The sequence below is a fragment of the Bison bison genome, unplaced genomic scaffold (genome assembly GCF_000754665.1).
Source record: "Bison bison bison isolate TAMUID 2011002044 unplaced genomic scaffold, Bison_UMD1.0 scf7180017864376, whole genome shotgun sequence".
Taxonomy (NCBI): Eukaryota; Metazoa; Chordata; class Mammalia; order Artiodactyla; family Bovidae; genus Bison; species Bison bison.
This window is the reverse complement of record NW_011494948.1, coordinates 326,090-342,214: the sequence shown is the minus strand read 5'-3', so window position 1 is coordinate 342,214 and position 16,125 is coordinate 326,090. Positions and strand designations below refer to the sequence as shown.

Below are 16,125 nucleotides of genomic sequence, written 5' to 3'. Positions count from 1 at the left end.
TCCAAAGTTGCTGGCATATTGAGTGCAGCACTTTCACAGCATCATCTTTCAGGATTTGGAATAGCTCAACTGGAATTCCATCACCTCCACTAGCTTTGTTTGTAGTGATGCTTTTTAAGGCCCACTTGACTTCGCATTTTAGGATGTCTGGCTGTAGGTCAGTGATCACACTATTGTGATTATCTTTGCCGTGAAGCTCTTTTTTGTACAGTTCTTCTGTGTATTCTTGCCACCTCTTCTTAATATCTTCTGCTTCTGTTAGGTCTCTACCATTTCTGTCTTTTATCGAGCCCATCTTTGCCTGAAATGTTCCCTTGGTATCTCAATTTTCTTGAAGAGATCTCTAGTCTTTCCCAAATGTTGTTTTCCTCTATTTCTTTGCATTGATCACTGAGGAAGGCTTCCTATCTCTCCTTGCTATTCTTTGGAATTCTGCATTCAGATGCTTTTATCTTTCCTTTTCTCCTTTGCTTTTTGCTTCTCTTCTTTTCACAGCTCTTTGTAAGCCTCCCCAGACAGCCATTTTGCTTTTTCCATTTCTTTTCCATGGGGATGGTCTTGATCCCTCTCTCCTTTGCAATGTCATGAACCTCATTCCATAGTTCATCAGGCACTCTATCTATCAGATCTAGTCCCTTAAATCTATTTCTCACTTCCACTGTATAATCATAAGGGATTTGATTTAGGTCATACCTGAATGGTCTAGTGGTTTTCCCTACTTTCTTCAATTTAAGTCTGAATTTGGCAATAAGGAGTTCATGATCCGAGCCACAGTCAGCTCCCAGTCTTGTTTTTTGCTGACTGTATAGAGCTTCTCCATCTTTGGCTGCCAAGAATATAATCAATCTGATTTCGGTGTTGACCATCTGGTGATGTCCATGTGTAGAGTCTTCTCTTGTGTTGTTGGAGGAGGGTGTTTGCTATGACCAGTGCGTTCTCTTGGCAAAACTCTATTAGCCTCTGCCCTGCTTCATTCTGTATTCCAAGGCCAAATCCTATTGTATGTGCAGCTCCAACTCTGAGTCCTGGGCTGATTCTCTTACCTTAGCTTGATAAACTAACATGATAATGGAAACTAATGAATGTGGCTGGGGGCGTTTACTATTCCTCTTTGCAAGGCCCATGTCCCATACCCACACCTGTGGCCCTGAAGTGGGGTCAACCCATCCAAATACATGGCCTGATAATGTGGGGAAACGCTTTCCCAAAGAAAACCATCATATTCTTACCAGAAGCAGAAGAATAGTTCAGGTAGGAACTTCAGCTATTCACTGCAGTGATTAAAAGATCTTTTCTATTTACAAGACTTGATGGTGTTGTTCAGTCACTTGGTTGTGTCAGACTCTTTGCAACCCCATGGACTGCAGCACCCCAGGCTTTCCTGTCCTTGACCGTCTCCCGGAGCTTGCTCAAACGCATGTCTATTGGGTCAGTGATGCCATCCAACCATCTCATCCTCTGTCGTCCCCTTTTCCTCCTGCCTTCAGTATTTCCCAGCATCAGGGTCTTTTCTAATGAGTTGGCTTTTCTCATCAGGTGGCCAAAGTATTGGAGCTTCAGTATCAGTCCTTCCAGTGACTAGTTGGGATTAATTTCCTTTAGGATCGACTGGTTTGATTTGTTTTGACTGGTTTGACAAGACTTGATATGCTAGTTTAATGACGAAGCCACCCCCTCCAACAGAGAGGACCTAGGACTTAGGACCAGAAGACTTATATTCTAGCCCTGTTTCTACTGAAACAAATTATCTAACAGTCCACTCTTTGCCCTCACTGTGAACCAAAGGACTTAAATAAATCACTTGTTTATAAATCAACATTTGAAGTTCCCTGCCATTTTAAATGAGCTTCCCTGGTCTTGCTCCCGACCCTCACTATGCTCCAGGCATATCAGTCTTTTAGCTGCTTATTTATGGCTGTTCTTTCAACTTTTGAACCTTTGTCCATGCCATTCTCTCTTTGCCTGGAAAATGCCTTTCCCTCTACTTGTCATCTGATTTGATATTCAGATTTCAGTTTACATATCACTTCCTCAGCAAATCCTTCCTTGCATTGTCTATCTAAATTAGGTTGCCCTTGTCATATCTCTCAGAACACTTTTTTTTTTCTCTTTAGATTGATTACCAGAATTTGTGGTCTAAATAATATAACATGCACATACTAGGAGCAGTGTTCATCATCCCACCCTCCCTCCCTTTCCCTTCTCCATGTTAGGTCCATACGTTTGTTCTCTACATCTTTGTCTCTGCTTTGCAAATAAGTTCATCTGTACCATTCTTCCAGATTCCACATGTATGCATTAATATATGAGATTTTTCTCTCTCTGATTACTTTACTCTATATGACAGTCTCTAGGTACATCCATGTCTCTGCAAATGGCACAGTTTTGGTCCTTTTAATGACCAAGTAATTTTCCATTGTATATATGTACCACATCTTCTTTATGCATGCCTCTGTTGATGGATATTTAGGGTGCTTTGAAGCCTGGGCTATTACAGTAAATATTGCTGCAATAAACATTGGGGTGTATGTATATTGGAATTATGGTTTTCTCCAGGTGTATGACAAGCAGTGGGATTGCTGGGTCATATGGTAGTTCTAGTTTTAGTTTTTTAAGGAACCTACATTCTGTTCTCCATAGTGGATGTATCAATTTACAGTCCAATCAACAGTGCAAGAGAGTTCCCAATTCTCCATACCCTCTCCAGCATTTATTGTTTGCAGATTTTTTTTCTTAAATGATGGCTATTCTGACCAGTGTGGGGTGATACGTCATTGTAGTTTTGATTTGTATTTCTCTAAGAGATGGGAATACCAGACCACTTTACCTGTCTCCTGAGAAACCAGGGTGCCGTCCAAGAAGCAACAGTTAGAACCAGACACAGAACAATGGACTGGTTCCAAATTGGGAAAGGAGTATGTCAAGGCCTTATACTATCATCCTGCTTATTTAATTTATATGCAGAGTATATCATGTGAAGTGCCAGGCTGGATGAATCACAAGCTGGAATCAAGATTGCCAGGAGAAATGTCAGATGTGCAGATGACACCACCCTTATGGCCAAAAGCAAAGAAGAACTAAAGAGCCTCTTGATGAAGGGGAAAGAGGAGAGTAAAGAGCTGGCTTAAAACTCAACATTCAAAAAACCAAGATCTTGGCATTCAGTCCCATAACTTCATGGCAAATAGATGGGGAAACAGTGGCAACAGTGGCAGACTTTATTTTGGGGGGCTCCAAAATCACTGAAGATGGTGACTGCAGCCATGAAATTAAAACACACTTGCTGTTTGGAAGAAAAGCTATGACAAACCTAGATAGCATATTAAAAAGCTTAAATGTTACTTTGCTGACAAAGGTCCATCTAGTCAAAGCTATGGTTTTTCCAGTAGTCATGTATGGATGTGAGAGTTGAACTCTAAAGAAAGTTGAGTGCTGAAGAATTGATGCTTTTGAACTGTGGTGTTGGAGAAGACTCTTGAGAGTCCCTTGGACATCAAGGAGATCAGACTAGTCAATCCTAAAGGAAATCAACCTGAGTATTCATTGGAAGGACTGATGCTGAAGCTGAAGTTCCAATACTTTGGCCACCTGATGTGAAGAACTGACTCATTGGAAAAGACCTTGATGCTGGGAAAGATTGAGGGCAAGGGGAGAAGGGGATGACAGAGGACGAGATGGTTGGATGGCATCACCGACAATGGAGTTTGAGCAAACTCTGGGAGATAGTGAAGAACAGGAAGGTTGTTAGCATGCTGCAGTCCATGGGGTCGCAGAGTCAGACATGACTTAGTGACTGAACAATAATAATTAGTAATATTGAGCATCTTCTCAGGTGCTTCTTAGCCATCTGTATGTCCTCTTCAGAGAAATGTGTAGTTAGGTCTTCTGCCCATTTTTTGACTGTGTTTTTTTTTTTTTCTTTTTTTTTTGAGCTGCATGAGTTGTTTGTATATTTTGTAGGTTAATCCCTTGTCTGCTGCTTCATTTGCAAATATTTTCTCACATTCTACGGGTTGTCTTTTCATCTTGTTTATGGTTTCCTTTGCTGTGCAAAAGTTCTTAAGTTTAATTAGGTCCCATTTGTTTATCTTTGTTTTTATTTTCATTACTATAGGAAATGAGTCAAAAAAGATCTTGCTAAAATTTATGTCAAAGAATGTTCTGCCTATATTTTCCTTTTAGAGTTTTATAGCAACTAGCCTCACATTTAGATTCATTTGGGTTTATTTCTTTTTTGGGGGGCGGTATTTTTGTGTATGGTGTTAGGGAGTATTCTAATTTCATTCTTTTACACGTAGTTATCCAGTTTTTCTTTTTTGGGCATGAAACTTGTGGGATCTTAATTCCCCAACCAGGGAATGAACCTAGGTCCTCAGCAGTGAAAGCATAGTGTCCTAATTACAGGACCACCAGGGAATTCCCTCTTCTAATGTCTTTGGATCCTTTCTTTTCTATTAAGCCAAGAAAGTTCTAGTATCTTAATGTAATTTAATGAAGGCCATAACTGAGTTCCTTGGTGGCTCAATGGTGAAAAAAAAACAACAACAAAAAACCTGCCTACTAATGCAGGAGACTCAGGTTCGATCCTTGGGTCAGGAAGATCCCTTGGAGAAGAAAATGGCAACCCAGTCCAGTATTCTTGCCTGGGAAATCCCATGGACAGAGGAGCGTTGAGTGCTACCATCCCCAGGGTTGCAAAAGAGTTGGACATGACTTATCGACTAAACAACAACAATAATAATTTGAGCCTGGTTTTAGTCAACGAACTCAGCAGACCCTTAGAGCCACTCCTAGCTGATTGAATTAATACACTAAACTCAGAATATCTAGTGCTGCAAACACACGAATAATTTCGATTTTATATTCCTTCTTCCTTGGTCTAGAACTCACCCCTACAGAGAAATCCTCCAACACTAATGTACTTTAGCAATGTCTTACAACTGTTTCCCTGCGTAAGTGTCTCCTCTGGTGTCAGACATCTTACTCACCTTCCTAGAGTATGTTGCAATCTGACTTTCCCTGTGGATCTAGAGGTAAAGAAGCATTGGCATACCTCTGTAAGGTTGATTTTTTAGTGAAGCCATTACAGAATCTTCAAGCAAGGGATGGGAAGGGAGGCAAGGAATCGCCAGCATCTCAAAGAGGGGAGAAGGGAGTGTTTCAGGTTGCAAAGGGGACTCAGTGGGATTTGAGGGTTTAAGATAATCAAATTCAATCCAAATTACCACGATGTCCCCATTCCAAGTCTTGGGATTTTAAATTAATCCCAAGCTTTCACATATGAGCCCTAATAAAGCTGTGAATTCAACTTTTATGATAATTTGGTAATCAGGAGGATCAAACAGTGAGTCTGATTTGTGGTGGCTCAGAGGGTAAAGCGTCTGCCTGCAACACGGGAGACCTGGGTTTGATCCCTGGGTCAGGAAGATCCCCTGGAGAAGGAAATGGCAACCCACTCCAGTACTCTTGCCTGGAGAATGTTATGGATGGAGGAGCCTGGTAGGCTACAGTCCACGGGGTTGCAAAGAGTTGGACACAACTGAGCAACTTCACTCACTTTCTCCCTGAAGCTACAGAAGTTATAGAGCTTGAAATTCTCTAGTTCTCTGAGAAGTCATTTCATTTTTTTAAATTAAAAACAATTTTTTAAAGTCTTCATTGAATTTGTTACAATATTGCTTCTGTTTTTTGGTTTTGTTTTTGGTATGATCCTAGCTCCCTGTCTAGGGATTGAACCTGCACCCTCTGCATTGGAAAGCGAAGTCTTAACCACTGGAACTGCCAGGGAAGTCCCTGATCTGTCATTTTGCTGGATAGACTCTCCATGGCATTCAGAAGCAGCTATCCCTCTGTATAGTCCTTGTTAAATCATTCCCACTGGAAGGGTCTAACCTAGCAACTATTTGGTCTAGCAAAGACTTGTCTTCAATAGGAAATTTATTCCCCACTGATATATATATTTTTAATTTATTTATTTTATTTTTGGCTATGCTGGCTCTTCATCGCTGTGCGGGCTTTTCTCTAGTTTCAGCAGGGAGGGCCTACTCTCTGGTTGTGATGTGTGGGCTTCTCATTGCAGTGGCTTCTCTAGTTGCAGAGCATGGGCTCTAGGGCACTCAAGCTTCAGTAGTTTTGATTCCAGGGCTCTAGAGCGCTGCCTCAATAGTTGTGGCACAGGGGCTCAGCTGCTTTGCAGCATGTGGGATCTTCCTGGATCAGGCATGAAACCCATGTCTCCTGCATTGGCAGGCAGATTCTTTTATCAAAGCACCACCAGGGAAGCCCCAGACTGATAACTTAAATAACTTTCCATTTCTGCCTAAGACTATCATGATCTCATTCTCCAGTAGTGATAACATTATCATTGACTTCAAATAGAATTCAGCCAAATAGCTAATCCCTCTAAGCTTTAAGATTACTATCTTAAAACTACTTTTGGGCTCAGTTATAGTCTTTGTTAAAGTTTATTTAGGAAAACAAACAAAACACTCAAAATATTTCAAGCAATACCTGGCTTAAAGTATCAGGAATAGGTGGATATAGAATCACTGGAAGGACTGGAAAAACAAGAGACAGGGTAGATAGAACACCATTATCTTCAGGTCAACCACTGAAGCTCTAGTCCAGGACAGCGAGAAACTTCTGCTGCTTCGTAGGTTGGAAAATCACAGAATGTTCCCATTGGCTTCCCTGGTGGCTCAGATGGTAAAGCGTCTGTCTACAATGCAGGAGACCTGGGTTCCATCCCTGGGTCCGGAAGATCTGCTGGAAATGGCAATCCACTCCAGTACTATTACCTGGAAAATCCCATGGATGGAGGAGCCTGGTAGGCTACAGTCCATGGGGTCACAAAGAGTCACTTTACTTTCACTTTTCCATTGGTTAACACAGCTGCCTTGCTGCACAAATGTGGATGGCTGGTAAGGAATCACTTCATGTCTGCTGCCATCCATACATCTCTCTGCTGCTGTCAGAAAAACAAGAAAATGGTTTCTACTTTTATTCCATTTTCCAATTCTCACACAAGTGTATCTTGTTGACAGAAGACTAACATCTAGAAGCCTGGAGCCAATCTGGGAATTATAGTTCTCTCGCTTCCAGCCCCTATGATCCATAGAGAATAGTCAGGAGTGGGGAATAAATGCACACTGCTTCTGTCTTATCCCATGGCAACTAGCACCAAGGATATCTCCCAACTTTTATGAAGGCTGTAATTTCAATTCCAAACTAGTGAAAAACTTCAGAGATATTCAGCCAGGCCTTCCTAGTTCATCACTCACCCCCTACCCTGCCTGCCACACACACACATTTTGCCTACAGTTTTCTGATTTCTAGTTTCCTGCCTCTCTGCTTACTCTCTGCGCCTGTGAGTTACAGAACCCAGGGTGTGCAGAATAAGACTGAAAGAGGAAGCTTAGAGGAGAAAGAGGACAGGTTCTGTTTTTCCCTAATCTTAGTACACCTAATGTTCTGTCCTTCACTCTTCCCCCTATTAGAGTTGGAATTCTGAAAGCTCATTCTGGTAAAAATCTCAAGAGATAGCTAGAGAGATTAGATTTCCAAAATATCCAGGTATAAATAATTTTTCAACTAAGGTGACAGTGCAAAATGTATACCTTTGTATTTTTTGCATTTTTTATATCACACACAGAAACACACAGCGCCCCCCGCCCCGCCGCGGTGGGAGGGAGCAGGGCGGGAAAGGGGGAAAGAGAAGAGTTCAAGGCTAGTGTTATGGTTGTAGTTTCAATGTACGATCTCTTTTTAAATACTATCCAGCTCTGTTAGATGCGGAGACCGAAGCTCAGAGGTTGGATAACTTGTTCATGATCCTACAACTATATAAGAACTCTCATCTGCGCATATTGGTTTCCACGAGGTATGACAGGGAGATACCCTAAAATTAACAGACTAACCAACTCTAGGAGTTTGGCCTCCCTGTCGGAATCACCTTCCATTTCAGCTGAATCCCCCAGGCACTTCGCCTGTGGCCTCTGGCACCGAGCGCAGGGAGCTCTCGGTCCCTGCACCCACTAGAGATGGAGCAGGGGTAATTGAGGATGGAAGGCTCTGCGAGAAGAGCAGCAGGAGCCCGCGGAGGGCCTGAGGAGGGGGTAGGGAAAGGGGGCGGGGCAGGGCAGACCCTGCCCCGCCCTTCCGTTCACTCCCATTGGCCGTGCGTTTACTGGGCCTATCCCACTGCCCACCCCCAGAACGACGCTTAAAGTGTGCGAAGCAGGTGCTTCGAGAGGAGTAACAAGTTTGCGCGCCTGTCCGGAATCGGCGCGGCACCCATTCATTGCCTCTGAACATCCATCTGTCCCTTCGGTCATCCTTCGGGAAGGGGCTCCAGACACCTGGGAGCAGCCGCCACCCAGGGGACTACGACCAGAAAAAGAGCAGAAAGCCCGGCTGAGCCTCGCGGGCCCAGGCAGGGGACGGTGACGACCACCATGCAGACGTGCGCCAGGGCCTGGGGGCTGCGTCTGGGTTGCGGAGTCGGGGGCGGCCGCCGCCTGGCTGGAGGAGCTGGCCCCCGGTGGGCGCCGAGGGGCCGTGACAGAAGTAGCGGCGGCGGGGATAGCGGCGGGGCCGGGGCCTCGCGCCTCCTCGAGCGCCTCCTCCCCAGACACGACGACTTCGCTCGGAGACATATCGGCCCCGGGGACAAAGACCAGAAGGAGATGCTACAGGCCCTGGGGCTGGCGGTAAGGACCCCAACCCGGCTCTGCCGGGCCTCACCCCCGCCCCGCCTTCTGCCCTCACGGCCTCCTGGCCCCCACCAGGAGCCCCGCTTCGCTTCGCTTGGGACCTGCACCCTGGTCCGGGGCTCTGGTGTGGAAGACAGCGCGCGTGCTCAGTCCGCGTTCCCCAGACTTCTCCCACCAGATTACTTTCTCCTCCACCAGCTCTTCTCGCCTCGAAATCGTGTATTTTACAACCTAGTTAGGCCCTGCTGATGAGCTCTAACTTCGCAAGAGAAGGACCTCCCGATTTATCCAATTATCTCCGATTGCCCACTGAAATCCAAGCCAGAGTGGCCGAATTACTACCCTAATTATTTTACCCCGCTCCGAGTGATTTTTGGTTTGTTAAAGTTGTCCTTTTTAAGAAGAAACTCTTTTTAAAAATTAGACCATTTAAGTGAAGTCCCCACAAGCCTTTGTATATGCAAAATACAGAGGTGACTTTTAGCTCAGAAGCTCTTTCCTCTGCCTTCAGTGTTCACGAGCTTGAATTTTAATTTTAGAGCGTTGATGAACTGATCGAGAAGACCATCCCTGCCAGCATCCGCCTGAAGAGACCCTTGAAAATGGATGACCCTGTCTGTAAGTAACCGGGAGACTCCATTTGCTCTGGCCTGTTTGTTTTCTGTGGTCTCTGAAAGTCCATCTGTGGGTCAGGATTGCTCAGGAGGGAGAATGTTTATTAAGCTAAAACAGCGCTGGGTACCTACCGCACGGGGCGGGAGAGGGTGCAATATATTCGGCTCCCTGGAATAGTTCTCTGTCTCAGCGCTCCTCAAGGAGCCAGCAAACTTCCTGGGGCAGGGGCAGGGGTCGGGGTGGGGAAGGCAATGCACCAGCAAGTGCGGAGGATTCCCAACTCGCCAGGCACCTGTCCAGGTATGATTCTCCCATCCTTTGGCTTGGAAGATGTCCCCACTTCTCTGCAGATCGGGGTACTCAGAAGGGAGAAAAGACTGCCTACAGTCTTGAAATAGGAGAGTGACAAAAATGGGAGACCCAGACATCTGGCCTCCTACCCCAAGGTTATTTACATCACAGTAGCTTCCAATTGTTCCATCTCAGATCCAAATTTTATTATTTATACCCACTGAAGGGCACCATTTAAAGTCTGAATGATTTTTAAGAAATCTTAATTTACCCATAGACTCTCTTAGAATTTTATTTTATATTTTAAAATATTTTAATGGTCTCAAGATTATTTGACATCTATGACTGAGCAAGAATTCACACAACACACACAAAATTCAAGTGGGGAGGCAGAGCTGAAATTTTTTTTTTTTTAATAAACAGGAAAGTATTCTCCTGGTTTTGAATCATAATAATGCTATGTCTTCTGAGGTCAAGGGAAGAGAAGACAATTGGTTTGCTTTAGGTCTGGGAACAGAAAAGATATGTGGAAAGTAGGCTTTATTTTGTTTTCAAGTATACAACTTGAGTTATAAAGCAGGTCCAGCCCCCAGCTGACTAATGCTATAATTCAGGCTGTGCTGAGGGCTGCTCCCTTTATTGGTTTCAAATCTGAACCATTTCCCCTGATGGAAGGGACCTTGTTCATAGAAGAAAATATGAACTTTTTGTCCGCTTGAACTGATTGATACCTGGGGATGGCTGGAAGCCTTATCTATTTCAACTTTAGGAAATCAGAATCCTGATTCATTGGATGTGTAGTATAGTTATATGTTTTTAAAGCAAGTCATCAGTGAGTATTTTAACAAATAAATTTCTTCCTGAGTCTTTCAAAGTCACAAAATGTTTAGGTCAGCCCTTTTACTATATACTCTAAAATGTTCTTTGAGAGCATCAGAGTCTAGGAACCATGTCCAAGTTATCTAGCCTCTTGTAGTGTCACTGTTTGTTTCCAGCTGAATAATTTGAACCTTGGGAGATTCCATTTCTCCCCCTTCCTTTGGAAGCAGACTTCTGATAAGTAATTTATAATTTATGTGTAAACTTTAAACCCAGCTTCTGTGAAGTTTGGGGCTGCTTCCATCTGGTTAGACTGAAGTGACTCAGAAAATGTTGCACTGGCAGGAGTCTCCCTTGCCCTGAAGTAGATTGGCTCTCCAACAAAGCTTGCTTCTTGGAAGTGAGCTGGGAGTGGGGATAGGGAGGATGGGGGTTCAGAATGCACCAGAAAGGCATCAGTGTTTTACTCTGCAATGGTTACTGAATGTGTTCCACGTGGGGAGGGCAAATTGGTGCAGGTAACCTCTAGTAGAAGCGTTTTCATTTACTCGTGGAGCATCGTGATCCAAACCTGGTTTCACACAAAAGCTGAGTGCCTGTGTTCTACCATAATCAGAGGAATCCTAGACCAAATATATGTTCACTGAGTAGAGAGAAAACTAAGAGCTAGTACATGTCTTAAATTCCTCATTGCTGAGTAAAAGAGGATTGTGAGAGCTGTAAGCAGTGTGGAGATACTTGGGTTCTTATTCATAACTTTATGATCTCAAACCATTATGTAGTACTTAGCATGTACTGGGCTCTTTTTAAAATGTTTTTCATATATTAATTTAATCCTTATTACAACCCTATGAGATAACTATCATTATCAACTCTGACTTAAAATGAACATACCAGTCCTTCCCTAGTGGTCCAATGGTTAAGACTCTGCACTTCCAATGCAGGGATCTCTGGTCAGGGAACTAGGATCCCACATGTGTGTGGCGTGGCCCAAAATAAATACAAAAACCATGGCATACAGAGAGTAAGAATCATGCCCAAGGTCACCACTGGTAAGCAGTGGAGGCAGAATTCAACCCATACAGTGCAGGCCCTGTTCACACTCCAGTCCTCTTCATTGTCCCCTAAAGTAGAAAATCCTTGTCCTGACTCTTCCTCAGTATCCAGTTTACAGGTGTGCACAAGCCCAACACACTGGAAACACTCCACCAGCTACCCTAGTGGAAATGCCACAGTAGGCTGAGAGTCCAGGTCTGAGAACACTCAGGCCCACTGCCAGGGCGAGGGAAGGGGTAACAGAGGTGCAGGGTCAGAGCTGGGTGTTGAAGGATGAGTAGTAATGCTCTGTTGGATGAGGCCAGGGGAGACTGCTGTAGCCAGAGGGAACAGATTGTACAGGACAGAGTGGGCTGACAGAGTCAGGGAAGCATGGATGGTTCGGCTGTCATGCAGGAGGCTCCCCTCCGCCCTTGGACATGTAAGGAAGTGCCTTGAAAGAATGCCTTGATCTCAGTCTTGATCTTCACAGTAAGCCATACTTTAGAGAAACAAACAAAGCTACTTGTTCATCCCATTCAAGTGAATCCCACCCTCCACTGGCATACACAAAGGAAAAAAACTAGGATTTATGTCAATGGAAACATTCGTTTCTCCGGATGGTGCCATTATGAATGATTTTAGATTTCTTTTTATTCCTGTTTTTTCTAGATTTTCTACAGTAACTATGTATTTATTTTGCAATTAATACAAAACTTAAAATACTTTATGAATCACACCACTCACTTTCAGCTATGATATGTTTCTCTGTGTAGTATTTTCAGTGAAGTCATATCAAGTGAACCAGACTGAAGTAGCCCATAACTTCACAGAAGCAGCAGGGTTTCAAGTTTACAGAAAATTGCACATTGCTTATTATGAGCATGTTTATTAGGAAGAGAGAGGAGACACTAAACCCTTAGATGTTCAAGTTATTCGACCCGAACTGGGCAGCTGAGTTGTCAGAATGAGACTTTTGATGGACTTGTGACAACCTAATGTTCCAAGCAATATTGTTTAGAGTGATTTTGCAGTGAGCAAAGGGTGCAGTGTTGTGCAATGCAGCTGCAGGTGGCAACTCTGTCACCCAGGTGACCCACTCTTCTGAACTGACCCCAAGGACACTGGCAGGGCATCTGTTCTCCTGGCTGTGGACATCAGTTATCTTTCAGCTGGATTAAGTCTGTTGTCAGGTACAGCCTGCAGTCTGTGACAAATCTCTCCTTTGGCCATTTCTGGCTTCTTGAGATCCCAGCATATACCAATTATTATTTCATCTTTAGGATAATTCCAATGAATTCTTATACAACTGTGGAAATAAACAAAGACCAGCCAAATGAGAAAAGCAAAGGCTGTTTATTCTGAACTTGCTATAGAAGTCAGCCTTTTGTTTTACAGAGGAGTAGGAAGGCCTTCAGGGGCACCCTGGTGGCCTGAACAAGATGTAGGTAGGCCAACAAAAGCAAGTCTTCCATCTAAAGCAGGATTTTCCCTGTGATTGCTTAAGTCTGTTTGTTCAGCTTTGTCTGGTTGGTTCTAGATTGGAAGCAGGCACCAAGATTAGTGTAGTTGTCAGTTATTAATCAAGTCCTGGCTCTTTTGGGCTGATTGCTAGAGAAGTTATTGTTTATTTTCTGCCATTGTCGCTGGAGATAGCAAAAGACAGCTTTCTGCAAGTCTAGTCTGTAGCAAGCTGGCTCAAGGGTGGTTTATTGTGGATTAGGGGGTTGGTTTCCTGAGCAGGTTGCTGCAAGTGGTAGGTGAAAATGTTATAGTTATATATGGTCTGGCCATTGTCTGTTTGTATGTTTAGACTCTCATAGTAGTCTGTTGTCCTTATATTTTTGTCATTAATTCTTATGGGGCAGACCCCTACTGATCTGACTGAAAGCTTGTACAGTCAACCTATTGCCTAATTTGTAAGTGTTTATGACCATTTACTATTGGCAAGGCATTGCAAGGATAAATGTATGAATAAACATAATCACTATCTTCAGTGGGCTTACGTCTTACTGTGACTTGAGTTCAAAAGTTAAAATGTCCAAGATGTCATAAGAACTATGAATAAAATGCTGTAAATGTACAGAAATGATGTGAAATTAAATAGAAAAACTGGGATTTCTGAAAGCAGTGTAAAAAGTTGAAATATATCTTTTATAGATATCTCCTATATCTACAGAAACAATGATAATATCTTTATATTGACTATGTATTTTGTGTGTGTGTGTAAATATGTAATTATAAGAAGGAGAAAACTCAAAAAGGCAGTACCTTCAGTGAGAAAAATAAGATGGCAAAATTCAATGTGCTAGGCATGATTACAGAATATTTGAGTATTATTATAGTCTCATCTTTGATGGCATCTTAACAGAATAATTACACTGATGGTTTGGGGGATTCTGGGATGTTTTTCAACACCACAAAGCAGTATTTCAATTCTCAGGGGACATCCTACAATTTAAATCACTTCTGACACTATCTACCTGCATACAGCATCAGACTTCACATATTAACCCCCCATGACTGCCCCCACTTCAGATGTCAATCACAAGTCAGGACTGTCACCTGTGCTTCTGACCTGTTGTGCTCAGTCCCTCAGTTATGTCCACCTCTTTGCAACCCCATCAACTGTAGCTCACCAGGCTCCTCTGTTCATGGAATTTTCCAGGCAAGAATATTGGAGCAGGTCACCATTTCCTCCTCCAGGGGATCTTCCCAACCCAGGGATTGAATGAGTCTCTTGCGTCTCCTGCATTGACAGGCAGATTCTTTACCACTGCAGCACTGACTAATGAGCTATGAGTTGGATCCCTTCCTCTGGTTCAATTAATTTGCTAGAGTGGCTCACGCAATACACAGAAATGTTTCCTTATGTTTACCAGTTTATTAAAAGGATGTTATAAGGGATACAGGTGAACACCCAAATGAAGAGATACATAGGATAGACAAGAGGAGCAGGGGGTGGCTGAGATGGTTAGATAGCATCACCAGTTCAATGAACATGAATTTGAGCAAACTCCAGAACAGAGTGAAGGACAGGGAAGCCTAGCATGCTGCAGTCCGTGGGGTTGGACATAACTTAGAGACTAAACTGCAACAACATAGGGTGGGGTCTGAAAGGGTCCCAAGCACAGGAGCTTTAGTCCCCATGGGTCTGGGGTGCATCCCTTTCCCAACACAGGAATGTAGTAGCCATTCTAGAAGCTCATCAAATCTGTTGTTTTTATAGAGCTTACTCTTCAGCCCTCTGCCCTTCCTACTTCTAGAGGTCAATGGGTGGCCCGAAGAGTTCCACCTTTCTAATCACTTGGCCTTTCTGCTGACCAGTCCCATCCTGAGGCTACTTAGGGACCCCACCCTCATCTATGACACCACCCTTATAGCAGAAAGTGAAGAACTAAAGAGCCTCTTCATGAAAGTAAAAGAGGAGAGTAAAAAGTTGGCTTAAAGCTCAACATTCACAAAACTAAGATCATGGCATCCAGTGCCATCACTTCATGGCAAATAGATGGGGAAACAATGGAAACAGTGAGAGACTTAACTTTTGGGGCTCCAAAATCACTGCAGATGGTGACTGCAGCCATGAAATTAAAAGATGTTTGTTCCTTGGAAGAAAAGCTGTGACCAACCTAGATAGCGTATTAAAAAGCAGAGATATTTCTTTGCCAACCAAGGTCCATCTAGTCAAAGCTTTGGTTTTTCCAGTAGTCATGTATGGATGTGAGAATTGGACTCTAAAGAAAGCTGAGCGCCGAAGAATTGATGTTTTTGAACTGTGGTGTTAGAGAAGACTCTTGAGAGTCCCTTGGACTGCAAGGAGATCCAACCAGTCCATCCTAAAGGAAATCAGTCCTGGATGTTCATTGGAAAGACTGATAGTGAAGCTGAAACTCCAATACTTTGGCCACCTGATGTGAAGAACTGACTCATTTGAAAAGACTCTGATGCTGGGAAAGATTGAAGGTGGGAGGAGAAGGGGACGACAGACGATGAGATGGTTGGATGGCATCACCAACTCGATGGACATGAGTTTTAACAAGCTCTGGGTGTTGGTGATGGACTGGGAAGCCTGGCGTGCTGCGGTCCATGTGGTCGCAAAAAGTCATACACAACTGAGAGACTGAACTGAACTGAACCTCATCTATTAGCAGATACTCAGGTATGCTCAGAAGGGCTTTTTATGAATAACACAAGATACTCCTGTCACTCAGGAAATACCAAACACAAAGACTAGTGATACTTTTTATTATATCAGATAATGTCAGACAAATATGTATGTGGTGGTGTGTCCAATAGAAGTGAAAAAGTGAAAATATTTAAAAGATGAATTCTACAATAAATTATAATCAGTGTTTTTCCCTTCCTTTTGAAATTAGAACACCAAGTGAGAAATCTCACTCTTTGTAAAGTATCATTTTAAGCATTAACATGTTTTGGACTATCAACCTAAATAAAGAGGTAAATTGAATAAAGAACCTAAATAAAGAGGTCAGAAAGCTCAAATTACCAGAAATTTGAGTTTATTTGGAAGTAGCAGAGGAATTACAGTTTGGGAGACACATGCTATAGAAGCTGCAAAGTTAGTTGAAGGTCTAGGGCAGGTTGTGTTTATGGGCAGGGAGCACAAAGAGAGGGCCATCCAGCTGGAACCCAG

General features: G+C 43.3%; 1 protein-coding gene across 1 annotated transcript in view; it reads left to right on the top strand.

Moving 5' to 3' along the window:
• Nucleotides 1-8,232: 8,232 nt before the first annotated feature.
• The window catches only part of GLDC (glycine dehydrogenase (decarboxylating)), a 90,756-nt gene continuing 82,863 nt past the window's right edge, over nucleotides 8,233-16,125 (top strand). Inside the window, exons 1-2 of the mRNA XM_010856976.1 lie at nucleotides 8,233-8,708; nucleotides 9,251-9,329. Coding sequence (XP_010855278.1) covers nucleotides 8,454-8,708; nucleotides 9,251-9,329 — 334 coding nt within the window. The 5' untranslated portion in view covers nucleotides 8,233-8,453. The remainder of the gene's footprint in view (nucleotides 8,709-9,250; nucleotides 9,330-16,125) is intronic.